This window comes from Magnolia sinica, chromosome 9 (assembly GCF_029962835.1).
Source record: "Magnolia sinica isolate HGM2019 chromosome 9, MsV1, whole genome shotgun sequence".
Classification (NCBI taxonomy): domain Eukaryota; kingdom Viridiplantae; phylum Streptophyta; class Magnoliopsida; order Magnoliales; family Magnoliaceae; genus Magnolia; species Magnolia sinica.
In genome coordinates this window covers 19,823,291-19,843,272 of record NC_080581.1, presented here as the reverse complement: position 1 = coordinate 19,843,272, position 19,982 = coordinate 19,823,291, and the positions used below count along the sequence as shown (strand labels likewise).

The 19,982-nt window shown below is 38.5% G+C and overlaps 1 protein-coding gene across 3 annotated transcripts in view; it reads left to right on the top strand.

Moving 5' to 3' along the window:
* LOC131254702 (aberrant root formation protein 4) overlaps window positions 1-4,659 on the top strand; it is a 59,577-nt gene extending 54,918 nt beyond the window's left edge. For all 3 annotated transcript variants that reach the window (XM_058255396.1, XM_058255395.1, XM_058255394.1), the window contains one exon: window positions 4,342-4,659. In XM_058255396.1, coding sequence (XP_058111379.1) covers window positions 4,342-4,494 — 153 coding nt within the window. In that variant the 3' untranslated portion in view covers window positions 4,495-4,659. The remainder of the gene's footprint in view (window positions 1-4,341) is intronic.
* Window positions 4,660-19,982: the final 15,323 nt, after the last annotated feature.

The window sequence follows — 19,982 nt, the reverse complement described above, 5'->3', positions numbered from 1 at the left end:
TTTAAACTTGGGGAGAAAGTTGATTTACATTGTTCGAACAACTCACGAACTTCACACTGAAGACTATGACTCGCAACCGACTTAAACAAGTCTAGAAATAACAACTTTGAAGAATGAAAAGACAAATGTCCTAAATGATTGTGCCACAGTTTAACTTAGGCAATGCTGTCATATTGCTTAAGTGTCATTGCATAATCGCATAAGCGATCGCTCAAGTTGATGATTTTTTTTTTTGGAAAATTTTAAAAAAAAATTGAAAAAATGGTAAAATTAAGAAAAACTATATATAATTGCTACAATTGATTGGATTGGGTTTATTTACCCATTTCATTGTAGTTGACTATTAGGCCATCTATATGTTGAGGTATATTATATTATATATAACAAAACAAATTTAAATAATCAACAAGTTACACTAAGAAATAATTAATTATTAAAAACTACAAATATAGAAATTGTATTGGTAACTTGAATCTTGATGAGTTGTTGCATACAGTACAAGTTATAACTTACAATTTATTACAATCTATAATAAACTTGACCGTTGGCCATTATGCCATGGCATAGTAACGTATGCCATGATTATGCGATTATGCCATCACATAATCATTGTATACTTACTGCATGGCATATGCGACCATGGCATAAGCAATCTTAGCCATGGTATGCGATTATGCGATCGCATATGACAACAATGAACCTAGGTAACATTATTATTATCTCTACTAAGACTCATACTTGATTATATGGCTGAAGGAGAAATAACAATATCCAAAAGGTAGAGACCATCCAATTCACGACTACTCTCAATGATTTTTCTCGTTACCAAGTCCTGGACAACACAGTGGATAGGAAAGAAAGTTACACAACAGTTTGAAATTTTGGTGAGGCTATTAACAGATAATAAAATTTTGGATAAATTTGGAACAAGAAGAATGGAGGATCGTAACAAGTGAGCATTTTGATTGATATCACCCTTCCCAGAGACAAGATAATGATCCATCAACAATCCTCACTTTATCTGTTCTAGAAAAACTATATGAAGAAAAAATGGATGACCAACCTGTCATATAATTAGACGCACCTGAATCAATGATTAGGCTAGGCTAGATGAGGAATGACAGACAAGTTGGCAGACGTATTTGTACCCGAGTGGGCAAATGAAGTAGAAGCAGGTGGACCTTCCAATTGGGAAATTAGTTAACAAAAGCAATCCAAATCCGTAGTAGATAAACTATTTGAGGCTGACAAGGACTTACCAAAGAGGGGCAATGTGGCAAAAGATGTGGTACCCACAGAAGGAGCAGCGGTAGCAACAAGGCCATTGGAGGAAGGAGGTTATCTAGAGCAGTTGAACTTCACTGGTCTACCATGAAGATCTCAATAAGTCTCCCGTGTGGTGGGTTTTTCCACAATGGTCACATCTCAACTTATCCTTCTTATCAAGTGCTCTAATCTTCTAATTAGGTCCTTTTCCACCCCTAGAGGGACCAAAAGAGACTACAAGAACTGAATGATCATTGTTGGAAGAAACTGGCTGCATGACTTTCTTCCAACTTTTCCTCACTCTGAATTGAGAAATAAACTTGGCCTAATGATGGAAGCTCATCTCTCCCCAAAATCTTACCACGGGTCAACTACTAAAGGTCAAACTAGCTTAGAAATCGCATATTATAATCTGTTTGATCTGTTTTTAATGTCTCTTCCTACCAACATTAGTATCCCATTGTAATATCCGCTGAAGATCCATCTTCCCATAGACCCTTCAAAGTGGAATAACAAGTAGTGAAACTCCTCTCCCCCTGACGAATAGTAGCAATTTTCTGGCATAGCTGATAGAAAATGAACAATATTCTGTTGCTGGGAATAAGTTCTAGTAACTTTATCCAGGACTTCTTTCGCTATCCGTAGGAACAAGAATCTTCTACTGATATGAGGTTTCAAAGAGTTAATAGTCAAGTTATCACCAAGTTCTCTTGCTCCCACACCCAGATCCATAGCTCAACTGGCAGACTGAGTGGAGATACCTCGTTTCAACACTTGAGGTCTTGTTATCGATCCCTAGCGGGGGTGGCTAACATGGAGTGTGTGTACTGATATGGGTGTGTACTAACAAGCTAACCCAAAAAAAAAAAAAAGGGGTTCTCTTGCTCCCACTTAACATACGAGAATCATCCGTAGTTGGTTCTTTCACTTGGCCATTCACATACCCTTTCCTTGCCCACCGATATACATCTTGGCGGATTGAGAGTACTGTAAGAAATTACTGCCATCTAACTTCACAGTTGTGATCTGTATGCTAGGATTGTTACCATTGGTTGATATGGAATTTGAGGCCCCAGAAAATTAGAAGTAGCCTCTGAACTCCTGGTAGTCGATCTTCCCACAGAAAACAACTCCTAGAGCCTGTTTGATTTTCCATGTTACATGTAAATCCCTGGTAAATAAGTAATTACTACTTTTTCACCTGGTTTGAAAATGGGTGAGTAATTCCACCTCGAAAATCGGTTAAAAAATATTGACTTAAATTTGTGAGCTCCACCGTGATGTATATGATATATCCGCGCCGTCCATCTGTTTTATCAGAACATTTTGGGGCACGAGCCGAAAAATGAGGCACCCTCATGAAAGGAAACAATGGCCTTAATTCATCCACCATTGAAAGTTGTTTCCTTCACTAGGCCCACATTGGGGTTTATTGGTCATCTAACAGGTTCATAAGGTCAGACAGACATGGATAATGGGAAAACACAAATCTCAGCTTGATCCAAAATTTCTAGGGGCAACAAGAAGTTTTTAACAGTAGGCGTTTGATTCCCACTGTTTCCTGTGGTGTGGTCCACTTGAGCTTTGGATCTGCCTCATTTTTGGGCTCATGCCCTAAATTCAGCTGGCATAATGAATGGACGGTGTGGATAAGCCACATACATCACGGTGGGCCCCACATTTATTTTGCAAATTTCCCAATTTTAGTGTTAAAAAAGTAGACCGTCACTGCTTGCATTGGGAAAGATGCAGTAATTATCTAAGTAAATAATTAATAGCCATTTACAAGGCAATTACAGTTGACATGAAAAATCAAACAGGCCCTTGGTATTCTCCAAAGTATGGTAAAAGTACCATCTAGGCTTTCAAGTAGGATCAATAAAAAATCAGATATAAAATCCGATCAAAAGAAGGGTTGTACTGCACTATTTCTTCATAGATTTCATCATAAATCTCTCAAATCTCAACAGAATGAGATGATTTTTGTTTTTAGAAGTGGGAACTAGTCAACCGTACTAAATCGATGTGGAAATTTTCCACAAAAAATCCTCAAGAAAAAGGCGCACACAAAAAACAGAATTGGTTCCTTTTTCCGAAGCTTCTTTATTTCAAGCAAAACACCACAAATACTTACCCAAAAATAGTTTTAAAAAAAAAAAAAAATCACTGTAAAATTTCTAAAATAATTCTTTTCTAAATCCCATATTTTTCTTCTTCATGAGAGCATCCGACAATATAGTGTTGATGACGTCACCCATACGGCATGATGGCGTCGGTAGTGGGTCCCACCCAGAAAACCTCTAATGCAGGAATATGCTATCTGATACCAAGTAGAACAGGAGAATAAACCCTCGGAAGAGAGAGAGAAGAAGAAGAAGTAGAGAGCAAGGAAAAGAAGAAAAAAAAGAGTGAGGAGGAGAGACTTGGGTGCATTTCTGCCCAATTTTCACTTATGTAAAATAACTTATAGAAAAAAATACAAATAAGCCCTTGTAAGAACCCATATTATGTAAAAGCCCTTCTAACCACATTTCTCAACACAACTGAATTCTTTATTAGTTAAAATTCATTTGTCGGTGCCGTACTAAATAATTGGAGCAACTAGGGTTGCATTTGGATGCACTGACAGATGGAAAGCACAATTCATTGTGAAAAAGCAGAACTAACCAAATTGTAATTTCCTTAGCATATATGCTACAAATTGCAATTGCATGACTGTCATGTTGGATTTAAAGAAACATGACTGCATTTGAGGCTACTTAATATGAAGACTAGTAAGCATCTTTAGTTCTTTTTATTCCCTATCAGTTAAAGTGAATACTAACAACTATAATGCTAATGAAGCGGAAATTACCAAACTTAGCATTCATACTGAGGATATGGGCTCCAATGGTAATTAAATTGCACTCTTGTTGGACTTGAAAGAAATGTGAATGCAATTTGAGGGCTATTGATTAAACCAAATTTTTGCAATTCAATTCACTTGTGCATCCAAACTCTACCTAGGTGAGACATGGCACATTAAATGCCATTTTCCTTCCTACTTGCTTTACATGGGATAACTATCAATTGCAGGAAAAACAAATTACAGTGGTGTGCTCTCAGAAACCAACTTGCAGAAGGCTTACACAGAATGGTTTCTGCCTCTTCGGGCACTGGTATCTGGAATTGAAGCAGAGAATGAAAAGGATTGCAGCGAATTTGCAGTTGATACGCTTTGTGCCTTGAATCCCGTTCAGTTGGTATTGTACCGTTGTATTGAGCTCGTTGAAGAGAATCTGAAACAGTTTTAAGTAATTCAAAATGTTAAGGATCTCCTTTGGCTTACATGGAAGAAGCTCTTTATTTCTTAGGCACTCAATTGCAATTTTTAAGATCATGGTTTTGATTTCCTACTGGATTTCCATAGGTGACCTCCGTTATCTATTAACAGGTTCTGCATTGGCACATTTTTATTATCCATGTTAGAAGTCAATTTCTAAATTCACCTTCAATTTCCAAAAATGAAACAGTTGGTCGATTGAAGAAAGTGATTTTGTTTTTTTCCTTTTCAGTTGTATTATCAGCCCTACCATCCCTATTGGCTGACCTGATTGGCTGATTGTCACTAAACCTTACTGAAAAATCCACCTCCCCCTTTAGATTGGGATTCCAGTTTCCTGTTTCTCTATTCTTCACCACCCCACTAGGGTTTTAGAACAGCCATAAAGTTAGATGCTTCATGTATCATTTCCTGCACCTGTTCCCCTGACAGTGACAACATCTGTGATGATTAAAGACTACATAATTTCCGTAGAAATTTTTTTTGACAACCCATACTCCACACTCACACACCCACACCCACACCACATGGACGCACAATTCCATGATATCAGTATTGAAACAGAGTCTGTCTACCACTGAGCCATGCATCCAGACCCCTTAGCATCTGATCTTTGTAGGTAGGATGCTAACCCCAGTAGATTGGTCTCCACTGAGAAATGGTGCATTTGGTGTTGAGTTGACCTTAGCTCACTGGTGGATCCCTTTGGTGGATTAATCATATGCTTCGGAGTGGTATATTGTTAGGAACCTACACAGCTCCAGGACTGATGGAACATGCCGAGCTAGGCCCTTAAACTATTGGAGATTATAACATACCACTGCGGATCTGCAGTCGATTAGGGATTGTAACATACCACTAAACTCTAGTGCTGATGTCTGGGGCAGCCCAATCTACAGCGGCCACAGGTAGTCCTTTTCGCCTTGTTGCAACTTTCACTCAGGAATTGAAGTTCTGTGGCAGCCCACTTTGTGGTGGCACTCCAGCCTATGCTGATTATAGCCTTTTCCACCTTCTGGTAGCTCTTCACTCTGCTCCAAGTTGCTCTTTCTGTGTAGTGCCCTGCCCCCTTCAGGACCAAACATGGTTTTAAGAATCAGACGAGTCAGTTTAGCTCATCTGAGTAAACTCGGACTCGGTAGCATCTGATCTGATTTGTTACCACAAGTAATTGGTCAGGTGAGTCAGGCTGAGCCGATTTAGCCCAGATGCAACTCAATGGTGAATGAGTCAGTTGGAAGAGTGAAAAGCCGTGAGACTGATGACACAGGGCTCATGTAATGAGGTAGGCCCTCTGAGAACTGATCACCTACAGGTTGCCTGTATGGCAAGTGCCTATAGTGCATTTTCAGCCAAAATAATAATAATAATAAGAAAAAGGAAGTGGTTGATTGAAAAAATAATTTTTTGGATTCATGGAAAGGAAGTGTAGGAAACGTTGTTGTATAATCACTTTCTGTTGTTTGTCAAGCCTTTCTTTATGAGAATTTGTGGAAAACACCACTCTCACTCTCTTTATTGGAAAATAAACAAATTTATATTCTCACCTCTATTCTTAAGAAAGGCATTTTTCTCACTATAGAAAAGAAAAAAAGAGAAAAAAGATAGGACCTGCTACCACCATCCATCTTTGAGCCATTTTCTATCTTCAGTTATCATCTATCTTCAATCACTCATTCACTCGAAATATGCCACATGCCATGGTGCCCATGTACTCAAGTGCTCCCATCCAGCTTCAAGTACACACTGTACAACTTCAAGTACTCAGATGTACCATGTGGGCACCTGCCACTGTACAATTTCAAGTGCTCGGATGTACCATGTGGGCCACAATTCAGCTTCAAGAGACCACAAAATGGCGTGTATGCACGGTGCTGCCATCCATCTTCAAGCATCCCACGCCACATGATAACATGTGCTAATAAGATAAATGCCAGTAGCTTCCTAGTTTTTGTTTTTTTCCCAAGAAAATTTCCTTATCCCTACCAAACAACAAACATTATTTACTTTTCTTTTCTTTTTTTTTTTTTTTTTGCAGATAATGCATGACATAACACTTGCCATGTAGGAAGGGATGTCAATGGGCCTGGCCCTTGGCAAAATCAAAATTTTGAATATGCAGCAAATCCCAGACGCGAAAGAGCAAGAGAGCTGGGATGCATACGGGATAGTGCGCCGCTATGACCAGATTTGATTGGGATACGTGGCCGCTTGAGATATGCCTACTGTGCTGTCCAATATAAAATCCTGAGTCGAATCCTCTTCTCTCACATGGGGTGAGGGACGGTGGAAACCGTATATACCTAAACTAAGCTCAATGAACAAATATATACACCCTCACATAAAATACACCCTGCTTTTATATCCCGTGAATGTTTTACCAAAAGCAGAAGAGAGGGTGTGTGTATCAAAAAGAGAGGGTGTAAACAGTGGATATGAGAAAAAGAAACACACCCTTCCCTTATAAAGTCGAAACAAAAGAAACAAAGAAGAAGAAGAAGAAGAAGGGTGCTATCCATCAACCAAAAATGAAAATCAATAGACCAGATGAATCCTATCAATATATGGATGAATCAAGCCCTTACATGATCTGATCATCGAAAAAAAAAATCCTACAAAAGTGGGGTATCATAATAAAACAGGCCCCACTAAAATCAAATCTCCCAAGAAGAATTCTCTTCCTTTTTATGTAATGCTGATTGATGTTGGTGGTGGTTCTTCTCCATAGTAGAAACCGGAGATGATGAAGGAGATGATGATGATCCATGCATCACCAAACAACTCTCGCTCCACGACCGTCGAACTGGGTATGATATCTTGGCGTTGCACGGTGACCCTTTGATGCAGCCCCTCGACTTGTGGAGAGCACAGCTACAGTTGCGATGGTACGGCCGACGTTCGATCTCCATGTCCTGTCCTGCGATGGACCCTTCATAGACGCACCTCATCAATCCTTCACTAGCCATGAAGAAGATCTGATCTCTCTCTCTCTCTCTCTCTCTCTCTCAAAAGCTCTGGTTGGGTCTGTTCGGACGTGAATCTGGGTCTTTTTTATATTGGTGGAGTGGGCACCACAAGCGATGTACTTTCTTAGAATTCTCCGCAATGTAGCTACAAAAGCCGGGTCGCAAGCGTACAAATCTATGGTGAACGATGTAGGGACACGTGGGACTATAGCTTTTGGTTCTGGTATCAGGTAATCTTAACCGTTTATATGATTTAATAGATAGCTGATAGAAGATCCTACGTTTTCGATCAATCACCCACGAAGCAACGATTAAGATTGTTCATATCATCAAAGTGCTGAAATATTCCAATCCAGGAGTTTCTGTTTCTGGGTTTTTCCCATCCATGTTGTGGACTATAAATGAACGGTACAGATCAAAGAGATCCAACGGATAGAACGGAATAATCGGGAAAGAAGTAGGAGTGACGTACAGAAGAAAACAGGTAGAGAAGGACAAAAAAGGAGCTTGGGGTCGATCGACGTGTGTGTTGTGTTGGATTTCCCAATTTACAGGGAGGGTTGCCGACAAGTTAGCTACTTTGTTTCAATCTGTTGTTTCCATGTTTGACCAAGTCGTGGGCCCCACTGCGTGCTTAGTGGGCTGTATCGGGTCCGGATCCAGCTCTTGCTGAGCTATAACGCACCTTTAGGTGCGGGTAGTCGTGCTGGTGGGCCATTATCATGGCGGTTGATTTTTGTGGGTTGGTCAGACCGATTTTCGGGTCTCTTTGGGTGCTTGAGAGGCCCGCCTGATTCACGGAAGAAATGCGTCGCACGTGTCGCAATATGCGGGCGCATGTTCGCATGCTGTGCGTGGACGCGGATTAGGTACAACCTCGCCCGTCCCGAGCAGAGGCTCTGAGGGGTTTTATCACCACTGTGATGTATGGGTTTCATCCACACCGTCCATCCATTTTTACAGATAATATTAGGTAATTAAGAGAAAAATGACATAGATCTAAGGATCAAGTGGACCACACTATAGGAAGTAGTGGTGATAATGACACCCACCGTCGAAACCTCCCTAGGGCCCACCGTGAGGGGTAATTTCCATCTAACCTGTTCATAAGATTATATAAACCTGGATGAAGGGAAAACAAAAATATCAGCTTGATCCAAAACGTCCGTGGTCTAGAGAAGTTTCCAACGGTAGGTGATTAATCCCTACAGTATGATCTAGCCTTGGATCTGCTTATTTTTGGGTTTGAACATAAAATGAGATGAAAAAAATCAATGGACGGTGTAGATAAAAACCCACATATCACGGTGGTTAGTCAGCGCCCCTGATAGTGCCGCTTGGGACGGGCTTAGTCGCCAATCCCCCACCTATTAGCAGGTGAGGCCGTGAACATGGGGTCCGACTCGACATGGGTTTTATATCCACGCCGTCCATCTGTTTTTCCGGATCATAGTAGGACATGCTTCCAAAAATGAGGAAGACCTAAATCTCAGGTGGACCACACCACAGAAAAATAGTGCTGATTGAACTCCGACCATTAAAAACTTTCTAAGGCTCATTATAATGTTTATTTGCCATCCAACCTGTTGGTAAGGTCACACATACCTAGATGAACGAAAAACACTAATATAAACTTTGTTCCAAAACTTTTGTGGCTCCTGAGAAATTTTTAATGGTGAAAATTCAATCCATGGTATGTGGTCCACCTAAGACTTGGATCTGCTTCATTTTTGAGACTATGATCTAAAATGATTTGAAAAAACGAATGGACGGCGTAGATACAGAACAAATTCGTAAAGGTGGGCCCCATGGTCAGGGCCTCACCCACTAGGCTGTTACCCTGCCTCACCTAATACGCGCCCCTCTAGGTGGCCCACCAGAACTCCATGATATCTCTCGAAAGAGTTTCCTACGGCTGTCCGACACGTGTTAACTTGTACATATGTTTGGACGCGGATTTCCCGCGAAACCCTTTCGCAGTAAGTTCCTCCGTAAGGATTCTGTGCGGGGCCCACTTAGATGTTTGGGAGAAATCCAATCCCTCTATCTGTTGTTTTAAGCTCATTCCATGACGCGATAGCAAAATTGAGGAGGATCCAAAACTCAAGTAAGCCACACGAGAGGAAACAGTGGAGATTTAGTGACCACCGTTGAAACATTTATAGAGCTATAAAAGTTTTTTAAGGGTCTAACTTTTCGGTGTTTTAACTTTATATGAGTGAAAATGACCTTATAAACGGTTTGGATGGCATATAAACAACAAGGTGAAGCCTAGGAAGGTTTCAACTGTAGGCATTCATTTTCCCACAGTTTCATCTTCTATGGTCCACTTGAGTTTTGGATCCTCCTCATTTTTGGTAACATGTCTTGAAATGAGGTCGAAAAAAGAATGGACGGGTTTGATTTCTCACAAACATTGTAGTGGGCCCCACCTAGAATCCTTGCACAGGAACTTCCTATGAAAGGGTTTCGAAAGAAATCCGTGTTCCATACGTTTGAATGCAGATTGGATACTACTAAAAGTGGGCATTAAGTAGAGTCGGACCAAGTTATGTCCAACTCGGCTCGATCCGACTTGGGACCGAATCCAGAGGGCCTGACTCGATCCGAACCAAACCTTGACTGGGCTGACCCGAACCGAGTTCGACTTGGTCAAAGATACCGAGTCGAATCAAGTTGGCTACGATTCGGATCAGATCAATGGGTCATTAGGTTGGCTAGCCAGGCATTCGAAAAAGATTGAGTCGGCCCGGATGCACCACAGTGGGCCCAAGCCACTCAGAGCCATCCATTCAATGTTTTATTTAATTAAAATAATAAAAAACAATACCTAACATCGAGCTTAAATGGGGTGGGTGGGTAGACGGGTGGAGGAGAGAGAGAGAGAGAGAGGAGGAGGAGGACGAGCTTGAAATTAAGCCGGACGGCAGACAGGTGATGTTGTGTCGTGTGCGGACGAGTGGAGGAGAGAGAGGAGGAGGAGGATGGGTGCTGCTGTGCAGCTGTGCTGGAGTAGGGGGCTCCGGGATCGGGTTGGGTGAGGCGAGGCGGCTGTTAGGGTTAGGGTAGAGAGAATGAGGTTATTTTTGTTAGGTTTATATAGTACCCGATAACTGGATCGAGTCGGGTTTCGGATTGAGTTGAGTCTAACCGTATCGGGTTTCAATTCGAGTCAGGTCGAGTTATTATGTAACTCGAACTCGACTCTATCGGGTTTCGGATGGGGATAGGGCTACTTGATCGGAACTCGACTATGTCATTTGGTCCGAGTCAAGTCGGATCTGACCAAGTCGGATGACTCGGATCCACTGAGTCGAGTCGGGTCCTACCTAACTCTAGATACTACCTAGCCTGTGCCAAGCTCAGCACATGCTAGGGATTTGAAGGGCCGCCGTGATGTATGGGTTTATCCACACCGTCCATTCATTTTCCCATATCATTTTACACTATGAGCCCAAAAACGAGAGAGATTCAAGGCTTAAGTGAATCATAAAGTAGGGATTACACGCCCACCATTAAAAACTTATTGGGAGCCAAAGTTTTAAATCAAGCTGACATTTATGTTTTGCCTTCATCAAGGTCTCCGTGACATTGTTAATAGGTTGGATGGTAAATAAATGATGAGCCCTGAAAGTTTAGGGGTATCATTGATGCTACCTGTGGTGTGCTTGACTTATCCTTGTATCTGTCTCATTTTCTTTTGGTAGTATCTTTTAAAATAGTGATATCAAAACCACTCTGGATTTAGTAGTCTTTTAAGCCCATGTAGAAGGGTAATTTTTAGCATTTTGCTTGTGAAATGGTGGGTTTTAGGGTAAGTTATGTGGGTTAAGGGTGAGTTACAAATTTTGAAGAGAAAAAAAGAAGTTTTTTTATTACGTAAAAATGAAAGTTTTAATAAAGGAGTTTTCTTCTTGAATACTTCATTCAAGACTCCAAGGTTTTTCGAGAGATGCTTAAGGTTTTCTTCTTAAGGTATCCAAGATGAGAATATTTATTGCTAGCATTATAATGGTGGATGGTTTGTCTTTTTAAGCATGGAATCAATGAGTTTTTGTTGTATTCTTCAAGAATGTATTATATTCCTTATTTCTTTCTAATCTCTCATCACTTTAGTGATTTTATTTTAGTTTTTTGCTAGATTGCCTGTGTATGTAGCCCAAGGGGTAAACCATGTGTATCGTGTGTTCTTGTGTGGTCATAATTTTAAGTTTTTCTTCATTATCTTCTTTATATTTATTGCACACAATCCTCACATATTTCATGTGTTATTGGAATTAATGGGGTGTTTGATTTTAGTGGCATGTTTCTTGGGCAGTGGTTCTAATTGCACAAGTAGTCGACGATGGTTTTAATCACTTCAAGTAGTTTCAGAGTTTTTGGGTGTGTGTAGTAAATTGGGAGAGATTGCTACTAATAGATTTGATGTGGAGAAATTTGATGGGCAAAAGAATTTTGAGTTTTAGAAATTAAAAGTTCAAGATTTGTTAGTTCAACAAGTGCAACACAAGGCATTGCTCGGTACGGCAAAGAAATTAGAATCTATGACTGATGATGAATAGGAAGAGATGGATCTTAAGGCATTGTTTACTATCCACTTGTGTTTGACAAATCAGGTCTTATTCAACATAATTGGTAAGAAGACCGCGGCAAGCTTATGGGAGAAGCTAGAAAGCTTGTATCAAACAAAGTTCCTCACAAACTGGATTTTCTGAATTTTCTTGAAGAGGAAATTATATGCCCTGCGGCTGAAAGATTGTATCAAAATTTCAGACCATCTTATCTGATAGCTTGAAAGCATAGGCGTGATAATGAAAGATGAAGATAAGACGATGACATTGTTATATACGTTATTGGAGTCTTATGATTATTTGGTTACATAATTGAGTTATACCAATGAAGATTGACTTGGTTGGAATATAGTTTGCCGTGTATTACTTATTGATGAACTTCAAAAAAATTCATCTTTGGAAAGTTCAAGTGGTTCGGAAGTAGAAGCTCTTATGGCAAGAAGAATGTCGAATGATCATAGTAGCAAACTGAAGAATTCTTCAAGAAGCAAGTTTCGAGGCTGTTCAACATCAATGGGTGACAAATGCGCTTGTAAGGTATGTAGTAAGATTGATAACTTTAAGAGATTGTGAAAAAAGAAAAAATAAAAATTCGAAAGAATCTGATTCAAACAATGAAAATTAACTTTTTGAATCTAAAAATGATGCTAATCAAGTAGATGTGTCAACATTGATGTCAATTAAAGATGGGGACTCTACATTAGTGCTCATTTAATTTAATGACTCTTTATAACTTTTCTAAATTTTCATTTATTACCCTGTATAATATAATTATATGTTTTGTCATTATGTAGACTTAGGATTTCCAAATCATGCATGCAAAGTGACCCCACGAGCCGTCATGCTCACGCCCTTTACAGGTGCAGAGATGGAATACTACAATCAAACTAACAAAAAATTCTACTTTTACCTTTATTAATTTGAAGTAGTTTAATTTTGCTTTTATTTTATTAATTAGGATTAGTTGATTTCAAATTTCAATGTAATTAAAAGAATTATAAATATATGGTGGATTGATTAATGGACATTATTGAGAATGATTTAGTATTATTTTTCTCTTTAATTGGCTTTGAATTTGTAGAATTGATAGATTTTATGTAAAATACAATATAATTTAATTTAAATATACCTTACGGGTCTGGAATTTGAATTCAAGCTTGACCAACTTAGGTACTGAATTTCATAAAGTGACAGATTATTATTAGATCTTAGGTTATAGATTCCATTGAGGAACTTAGTCATATACCACACTAGAGATTAAGTTGGTGTTTAGGATTAATTGAGGACCTATAGTGATTGAATTAGAGATCCAAATTAGGCCATTACTTCTTGATGAGTTAAAATTAAAAATTCTAACTTAAAATCCCTTTAAATTTATATTGATATTGAATCTAATCTTTCTTAGATCATTTATTGTATTAGAACTTTAAATTAAGACTCTAGATGAATTATTATTTTTTTCTCCACACATTTTATTGGACAACAGTAAATATTAAAAAATCTTATGATTTCAAAAAATCATAAGTATTTAATTTCAAATCCTATTAAGCTGATTCAAAAGGTAAATTTTAGATTGATAAGTTTATTTTTAAGAAAAAAAATTAGAAAAGATAAATCCAAAATTTACTACAAAAAGTTTCTAGTTTTTATAAAATAATTTAAAAATCATCTATTTTTGGACAATGCTCACTTTACGATTTTTAAGATTTTCTGTATAACTCATATTAAACTAAAAATTTATAGAATAATAGTAGACTTATAGATTCATCACTAAAAAAATTTTAAGATCGATTCAGTATCTAAAAGTATAAAAAACATTAGCGAAAAGGGCGTCATTAACCTGAATTTTTTTGCATTTAACCTCGATATATATCTTAACTCTACTCCTCTTAGACCATCATGTATACCAACTCCAACTACTAAATCCTTCCCTTGCAATCCAATAAATCTTCCATGAAGTATCCTTCCAACCAATCATAGATTATACTAGTAGACGATTCGAGTCACAACACTCCTTCATGAACTCTTGAACACGATACCTTTGAAGTGGATTACTTGCAAAAAAAGTAGTTAAAACCTAAAATATTTTTAGGTTACTAGGGCTAGACCGACCAGGATCACGTCGTATACACATTTTGTTCTAAAAGCCTAGTATAATTGAAGATTCGAAGATCCTATTACACCTCTATGCCCAAACGCCTCGTTCGGTTTTTATTTCCGCCTCCAACAAACTGCTACATTTGTGGACTCGAGGGACACATACGCCTGAACGTTAACAAATGTCCCATTTTTTCCACCCGCAAAATCAAGGACTGCCTCAGCAAATCTACAAGCCACCTCCACAAAATGCGCCACCATTTATGTACAAATGATCTCCACCATACTCTAGGGCGGAACTGTCATACCGAGATCACCTTTGTTGAATTCACAGAGGATGCCACAATCTTAACTAAGGTCATGACAACAGGAACCATCTACAAGACATCTCAGGGCCACCCAATAGTTATAATTATAGGTTAGATCTCCTTAACATTAATAACCAAAGTCAGGAGGACTGACGCCACCACCTCAAACTCAAGAACATATCAACACCATGCTACCACTTCAGGCAACGCGATTCAATCTTATGTGGACACCCATCAACAATGCAAAGACACATTTCCATGTCATGACAATCCAGTACCACTAAAGTATAATACTCCATAGCGAGGCACCGAGATTCAACCTAAAATAAGATCGCATTAATCGTCATGCAACAGACCAAGTAAAGAGATAAATGACATCATCGACCCCCGCATTGGTAGGCACAACATTCAAAGTTAGCCGCAACATTTGGAATCGCGACTGCAGCACCAAGCTTCTCCGTAACCATACCGAGTAACACGACATCAACAATATCAAAATACCTTCGCAACAACTATTACAGCTATACCAACGGCCGCTCTGACAATCTCAACAACTACATTAGCATCACTAATAGCAGTAACATTACTAACAGCCTCCATAATTATTGCAGCCAGCCAGACTCCAACAACTCGACCTCAGGAATAACGAGCTAAAGCACGAGGCCACCATCTCATTTATCAACCTAAGGATACGCTGTCACACCATCAAAGAAAAGTAAGCCTCAACACACGATTACACAAGTCACCTCATGAAAGAACATAACAACCAGAGGAACAGTCAGCACCACAGCATACATATTCGCCATGCAAATTTAACATAGATGTCAATGTAGTAATTTTTGGTGAAGAAATTTTTGTTAAGGGTAAAATGAAATACCTTTTCACACTCACGTATATACACGAGTGTTTAAACACGTGTACATTTCTAATTTAAACTCGTATTTTTTAGAAACCAGCCCTTGAATTTACGTTTATGTATGCATTAGACTTACTCACAATTCGTGGCAGCCTTCAAAGCCCAATATAATTGCCTACCCTCAATGAACCATCTAACCAACCCTTAAAAGTATTATTTACCACTAGCCTTAGAGATCCAATCGCATACTTCATCACGATCACTATAAACCCCCTTCTAAATGCATGGTATGTATAATTCATGATTTCTATTATTTGATTTATTAGTCTTTTAGATTCACATTATAATCCGATCATATCTTTAATTTACTCATCTGGTATGTATAATTCATGAAGTTTAGTGTGATTGTTGGAATAATATTAGATGTTGTATCAGAGTACAAGTTCATTTGTAAATCACGAGTACTCTACCCTGGATTTTTCTTGAAATGGTATACATATGCTCTATCTGGACTTTCTAAAATGTTAGATGCACGGTATCCTGCCTTAGGAGATCCAAAATAGTTGTGCACATGGTACTCTACCTTTGGTTATTTTCCTAAAATGGTCCGCATGAGTGTTCTGCCTAAATTCCCTAAAATGTTGGAGACACGGTACCCTACCCTTGGAGATCCAAAATAGTCACGGTGGTTTACCTTGGGTTAATCCCTAAAATGGTTGCACGGGTGCGCTGCATGTATATGTGATTATATGTTTTGTCATTACGTATACTTGGAATTTTTAAATCGTAGGTGCAAAGTAACCTCACAAGTCGTCATGCTCAAACCCCTTAGATTATTTTGCATGTGCAAAGATGGAGTAGTACGATCAATCTAACCAAGAATTCTAGTTCTACCTTTATTAATTTAAAGTAGTTTTGTTTTTCTTTTCTTTTATTTATTATGATTAGTTAATTTTAAATTTCAATGTAATTGAAAGATGTATAAATGGATGGTAGATTGATTAGTGGACATGTATTAAGAATGATTTAGTATTATTTTTTTCTTTAGTCGGATATGAATTGATGGAATTGATAGATTTTATGTACAATGTAATATAATTTTATTTAAATATACTTCACGAGTCTGGAATTTAGATTTGGGCTTGGCCAACTAAGGTATCGAATTTCGGGGCATGACAATTCTAATTTGGTATTTTATTAAAATTAGATACTTGATAGTCATTTTTCGTATGTGTCCTCATCGATAGCGGTGCCACTTTTCATATGTTTCATCATCGTTTGTGGTTTAGCACATATGAATCACATGAAGGTGGTGTTGTATCGATGTGAAATAATTTAACTAACACAACAGTTAGAGTTATTTTAGTTGCATTAAAGATATTTAACAAAATAATTATTAGACATAAAAATATAAAGCATGTACCAGGATTGAAAAGAAGCTTGATCTCTCTCTTGGAATTAGATTCGGATGGTTGTAAATTTACAAGGCAAGCCGGAGTACTTAAAGTCTTCAAATGATATGACAAATGTAGTTATAGAGAATGGTGAACTTCCATTGTGATTATAACATAGGAGGTTAGGTCACATGTAGAGTTGTGCATCAGATCAAGTCAGATCGGATTAGATCCAACTCGATTCGGTCCGAAATCTACATAGGCTGACCCGAACTCAATCTGATCCGGAACCGAGTCCGGGACATCTGACTCGAACCGATCTGATGCACGGTTGGCTTGACCCGAACCAAGTCCGACTCGGTCAGGGAAACCGAGTTGGATCATATTGGGTACGATTCAGATCGAATTTTTTAACAGTGAAAATTATTATCCTCGCTGCTATTTTTAGTGTTGTCCATTTGAGTGATGGCAGGAAAGAAAATCTCTAGTAGTCTATATGACTAACGAACGCCCTTCGTGTGTGTGACCCTGATGTCCCACACGCGTGATGCATCGGCACGTGCCACGAGTGACCTCTTCGTGCACTGTGGCAGGAAGTTCGAAACATTTCTCCTTTTTACATAACCTCGTTGGGCGCGAAACATCTCCCCTCGCGATTAACAGGCTACAACGAGCTGAAAGCCATCGAAGAGGAGCTTCACCCAACCCTTTGATGATGCAGACACATCTCCCTTTTAGCGATGGTCCTCCTTTGTGGGGTCCACCTTATGCTGCAAACTGAAAAATGGGCCCCACCTGATCCCGCAAACTAACAAAAAAAAGAAGCAAAGCACACTCCATTACTTTTCTTCCACTTCTCCTCGTCCCCACCTTTCCCTTTTGTTTTCTTTTCTCCCTCTCTTTTTCTCCCTCCCTTTTAAAAAGCAGAGAATGCATTCATGACTCTGTAAGTGTTGATGTGCTGTGCACGAAAGTGTAGTTGTGCACAATGCATTTTTGTATTGACGTTAGCAAGTTCTGTAGATCTGATCATGGGGTATGTATTATATCCAAACCGTCCATCCATTTGGCAAGCTCGTCTTAAGACTTGAGATGAAAAATAAGACAGATCTAACTATCAAGTGGACCACAAAAATTATTTAACAGTGAAAATCATTATCTCTGCTGCTATTTATGTGTGGTCCAGATGATCTTTAGATATTATTCATTTTTTGGATAATGCTCTATAATGATCTCTAAAAATATATGAAATGTGTAGATAGAATAAATACATCACTGTGAGGCCCATATAACATTGATCTCCTTTGAACTGTTCGTATAACTCGGAGCTCGAGGAGCATCAGTACTCATCTTCACATGACACATACCTACAACAGTTATATAGCTAGTGTATGGTACACTAGCAAATCCGCTTCCGTAACGTCTCTTTTATCGTACTAAGTAAACTCTGTTGGGGCCCACCGTGAATGCATGTGGTTTATCCACTCCAAATCAGGTCGAATCGGATCAGATCGGATCGGTCCGGATTAACCACGATCCGAACTCGATTCGAAAAACATTCGGATCGAAATGGCCCAACTCGATCCACACCGATCCAGGCTGTTGATTCGGTTCGGATAAGGTCAGATCCATCAAATCGGGTCAGACATGCCTAGCTCTAGTCACATGAGTGAGAGATGTATGGAAGTATTGGTAAAAAAAGAAATTTAATACCCATGATGAATTTTGGTGAAGAGAAATGTTGTGAACATCATCTCTATGAGAAATACCATAGGCGGAAGTTCTCAAAAGGTTGTTACACAAACAAATGTACGGTTAATTACATACACATAGATGTATGGGGGCCGTCACCAACCGCTTTATATGGTGGTGTTCTATACTCCATATCATTTATTGATGATTTCTCAAGAAAAGTATGGGTAAAAACATTAAGGTCCAAGAATGATGTATTCATGACTTTCAAGCATTTTAAAGCTGAGGTAGAGAAGCAAACAAGATGCTACCTTAAGACTCTTAGGATGGACAATGGGAAGGAATTTACTTCAAATGAATTTCTTAAGTTTTACAAGGATGAAGGAATCAAGCAACACTTCATAGTTATGCATACTCCTCAACAAAATAGCGTGACTGAAAGAATGAATCGTACGCTAATGGAGAGTGCTAGAAGCATGTTCGCTAATGCGGGGCTTGATGAAGAAATGTGGGTGGAATCTGTTTCAACGGCTTACTATCTCGTCAACCGATCATCATCTATAGCTCTAAAGAAGAAAATACCTCAAGCGGTATGGTCTGGAACTCCTTATGATTATTCTGAATTGAATATATTTATTTATGATGCATTTACTTTAATTCCTAGTTGTCAAAGAAACAAATTAGAAACTTATTCCAAGAAATGTATTTTTGTTAGTTATACAAATAAGTAAAAGTCGTATCGTTTGTGGGATCTGATAGGCAAGAAATTTATCATTAATTAAAATGTTCATTTTGACGAGTCTCATGTGCTTATATGAGGTTCAAAATATCAAAATGAGGAGAAAGAAGATCAACATCAAAATGAAGTTCAACATTTTAAAGATGCACCGGAATGTTCAATTTTAAACATTGTAAATACCATGGATAACGAAAATGATTAAGATAAAACTCAAAGAATTGAAAAAAAAAATGACAACTTATGATAGAACGTCCACATCTTAAAATCTGTCAACCGACATATCTAAAGGATTATATGGATCCTATGACATTAAAGACTCTAGTTATCGAAGATAAAAAACGAAGCTCTTTTGAAGAAGTTATACGTGGTGAAGATTCATAAAATTGAAATGAGGTCATGTAAGAAGAAATATTTGCACTTGGAAAAAATCAAACATGAATTTTGGTGGAATCGACAAAGGGTCGTAAGGCGGTTGGTTGCAAGTAGATCTATAAAATCAATAAGAATTCAAGTGGCAAAATTGAAAGATATAAGGCAATGTTAGTTGCCAAGGGCTTTGTATTAAAAAAAAAAGTATTGATTTTATAGAAATTTTTGCACCGGTTATGAAACTTATTTCGATTCAGTTTATGCTTCCACTTGTAGCTTTGTTAGACTGGAAACTTGAGTAAATGGATGTAAAAATGGATTTTTTATAGGGGAATCTTGAAGAAGAAGTCTACATGCAACAACTGGAGGGGTTTGTTGTGTAGAGTAAAAAAAATCTTATAT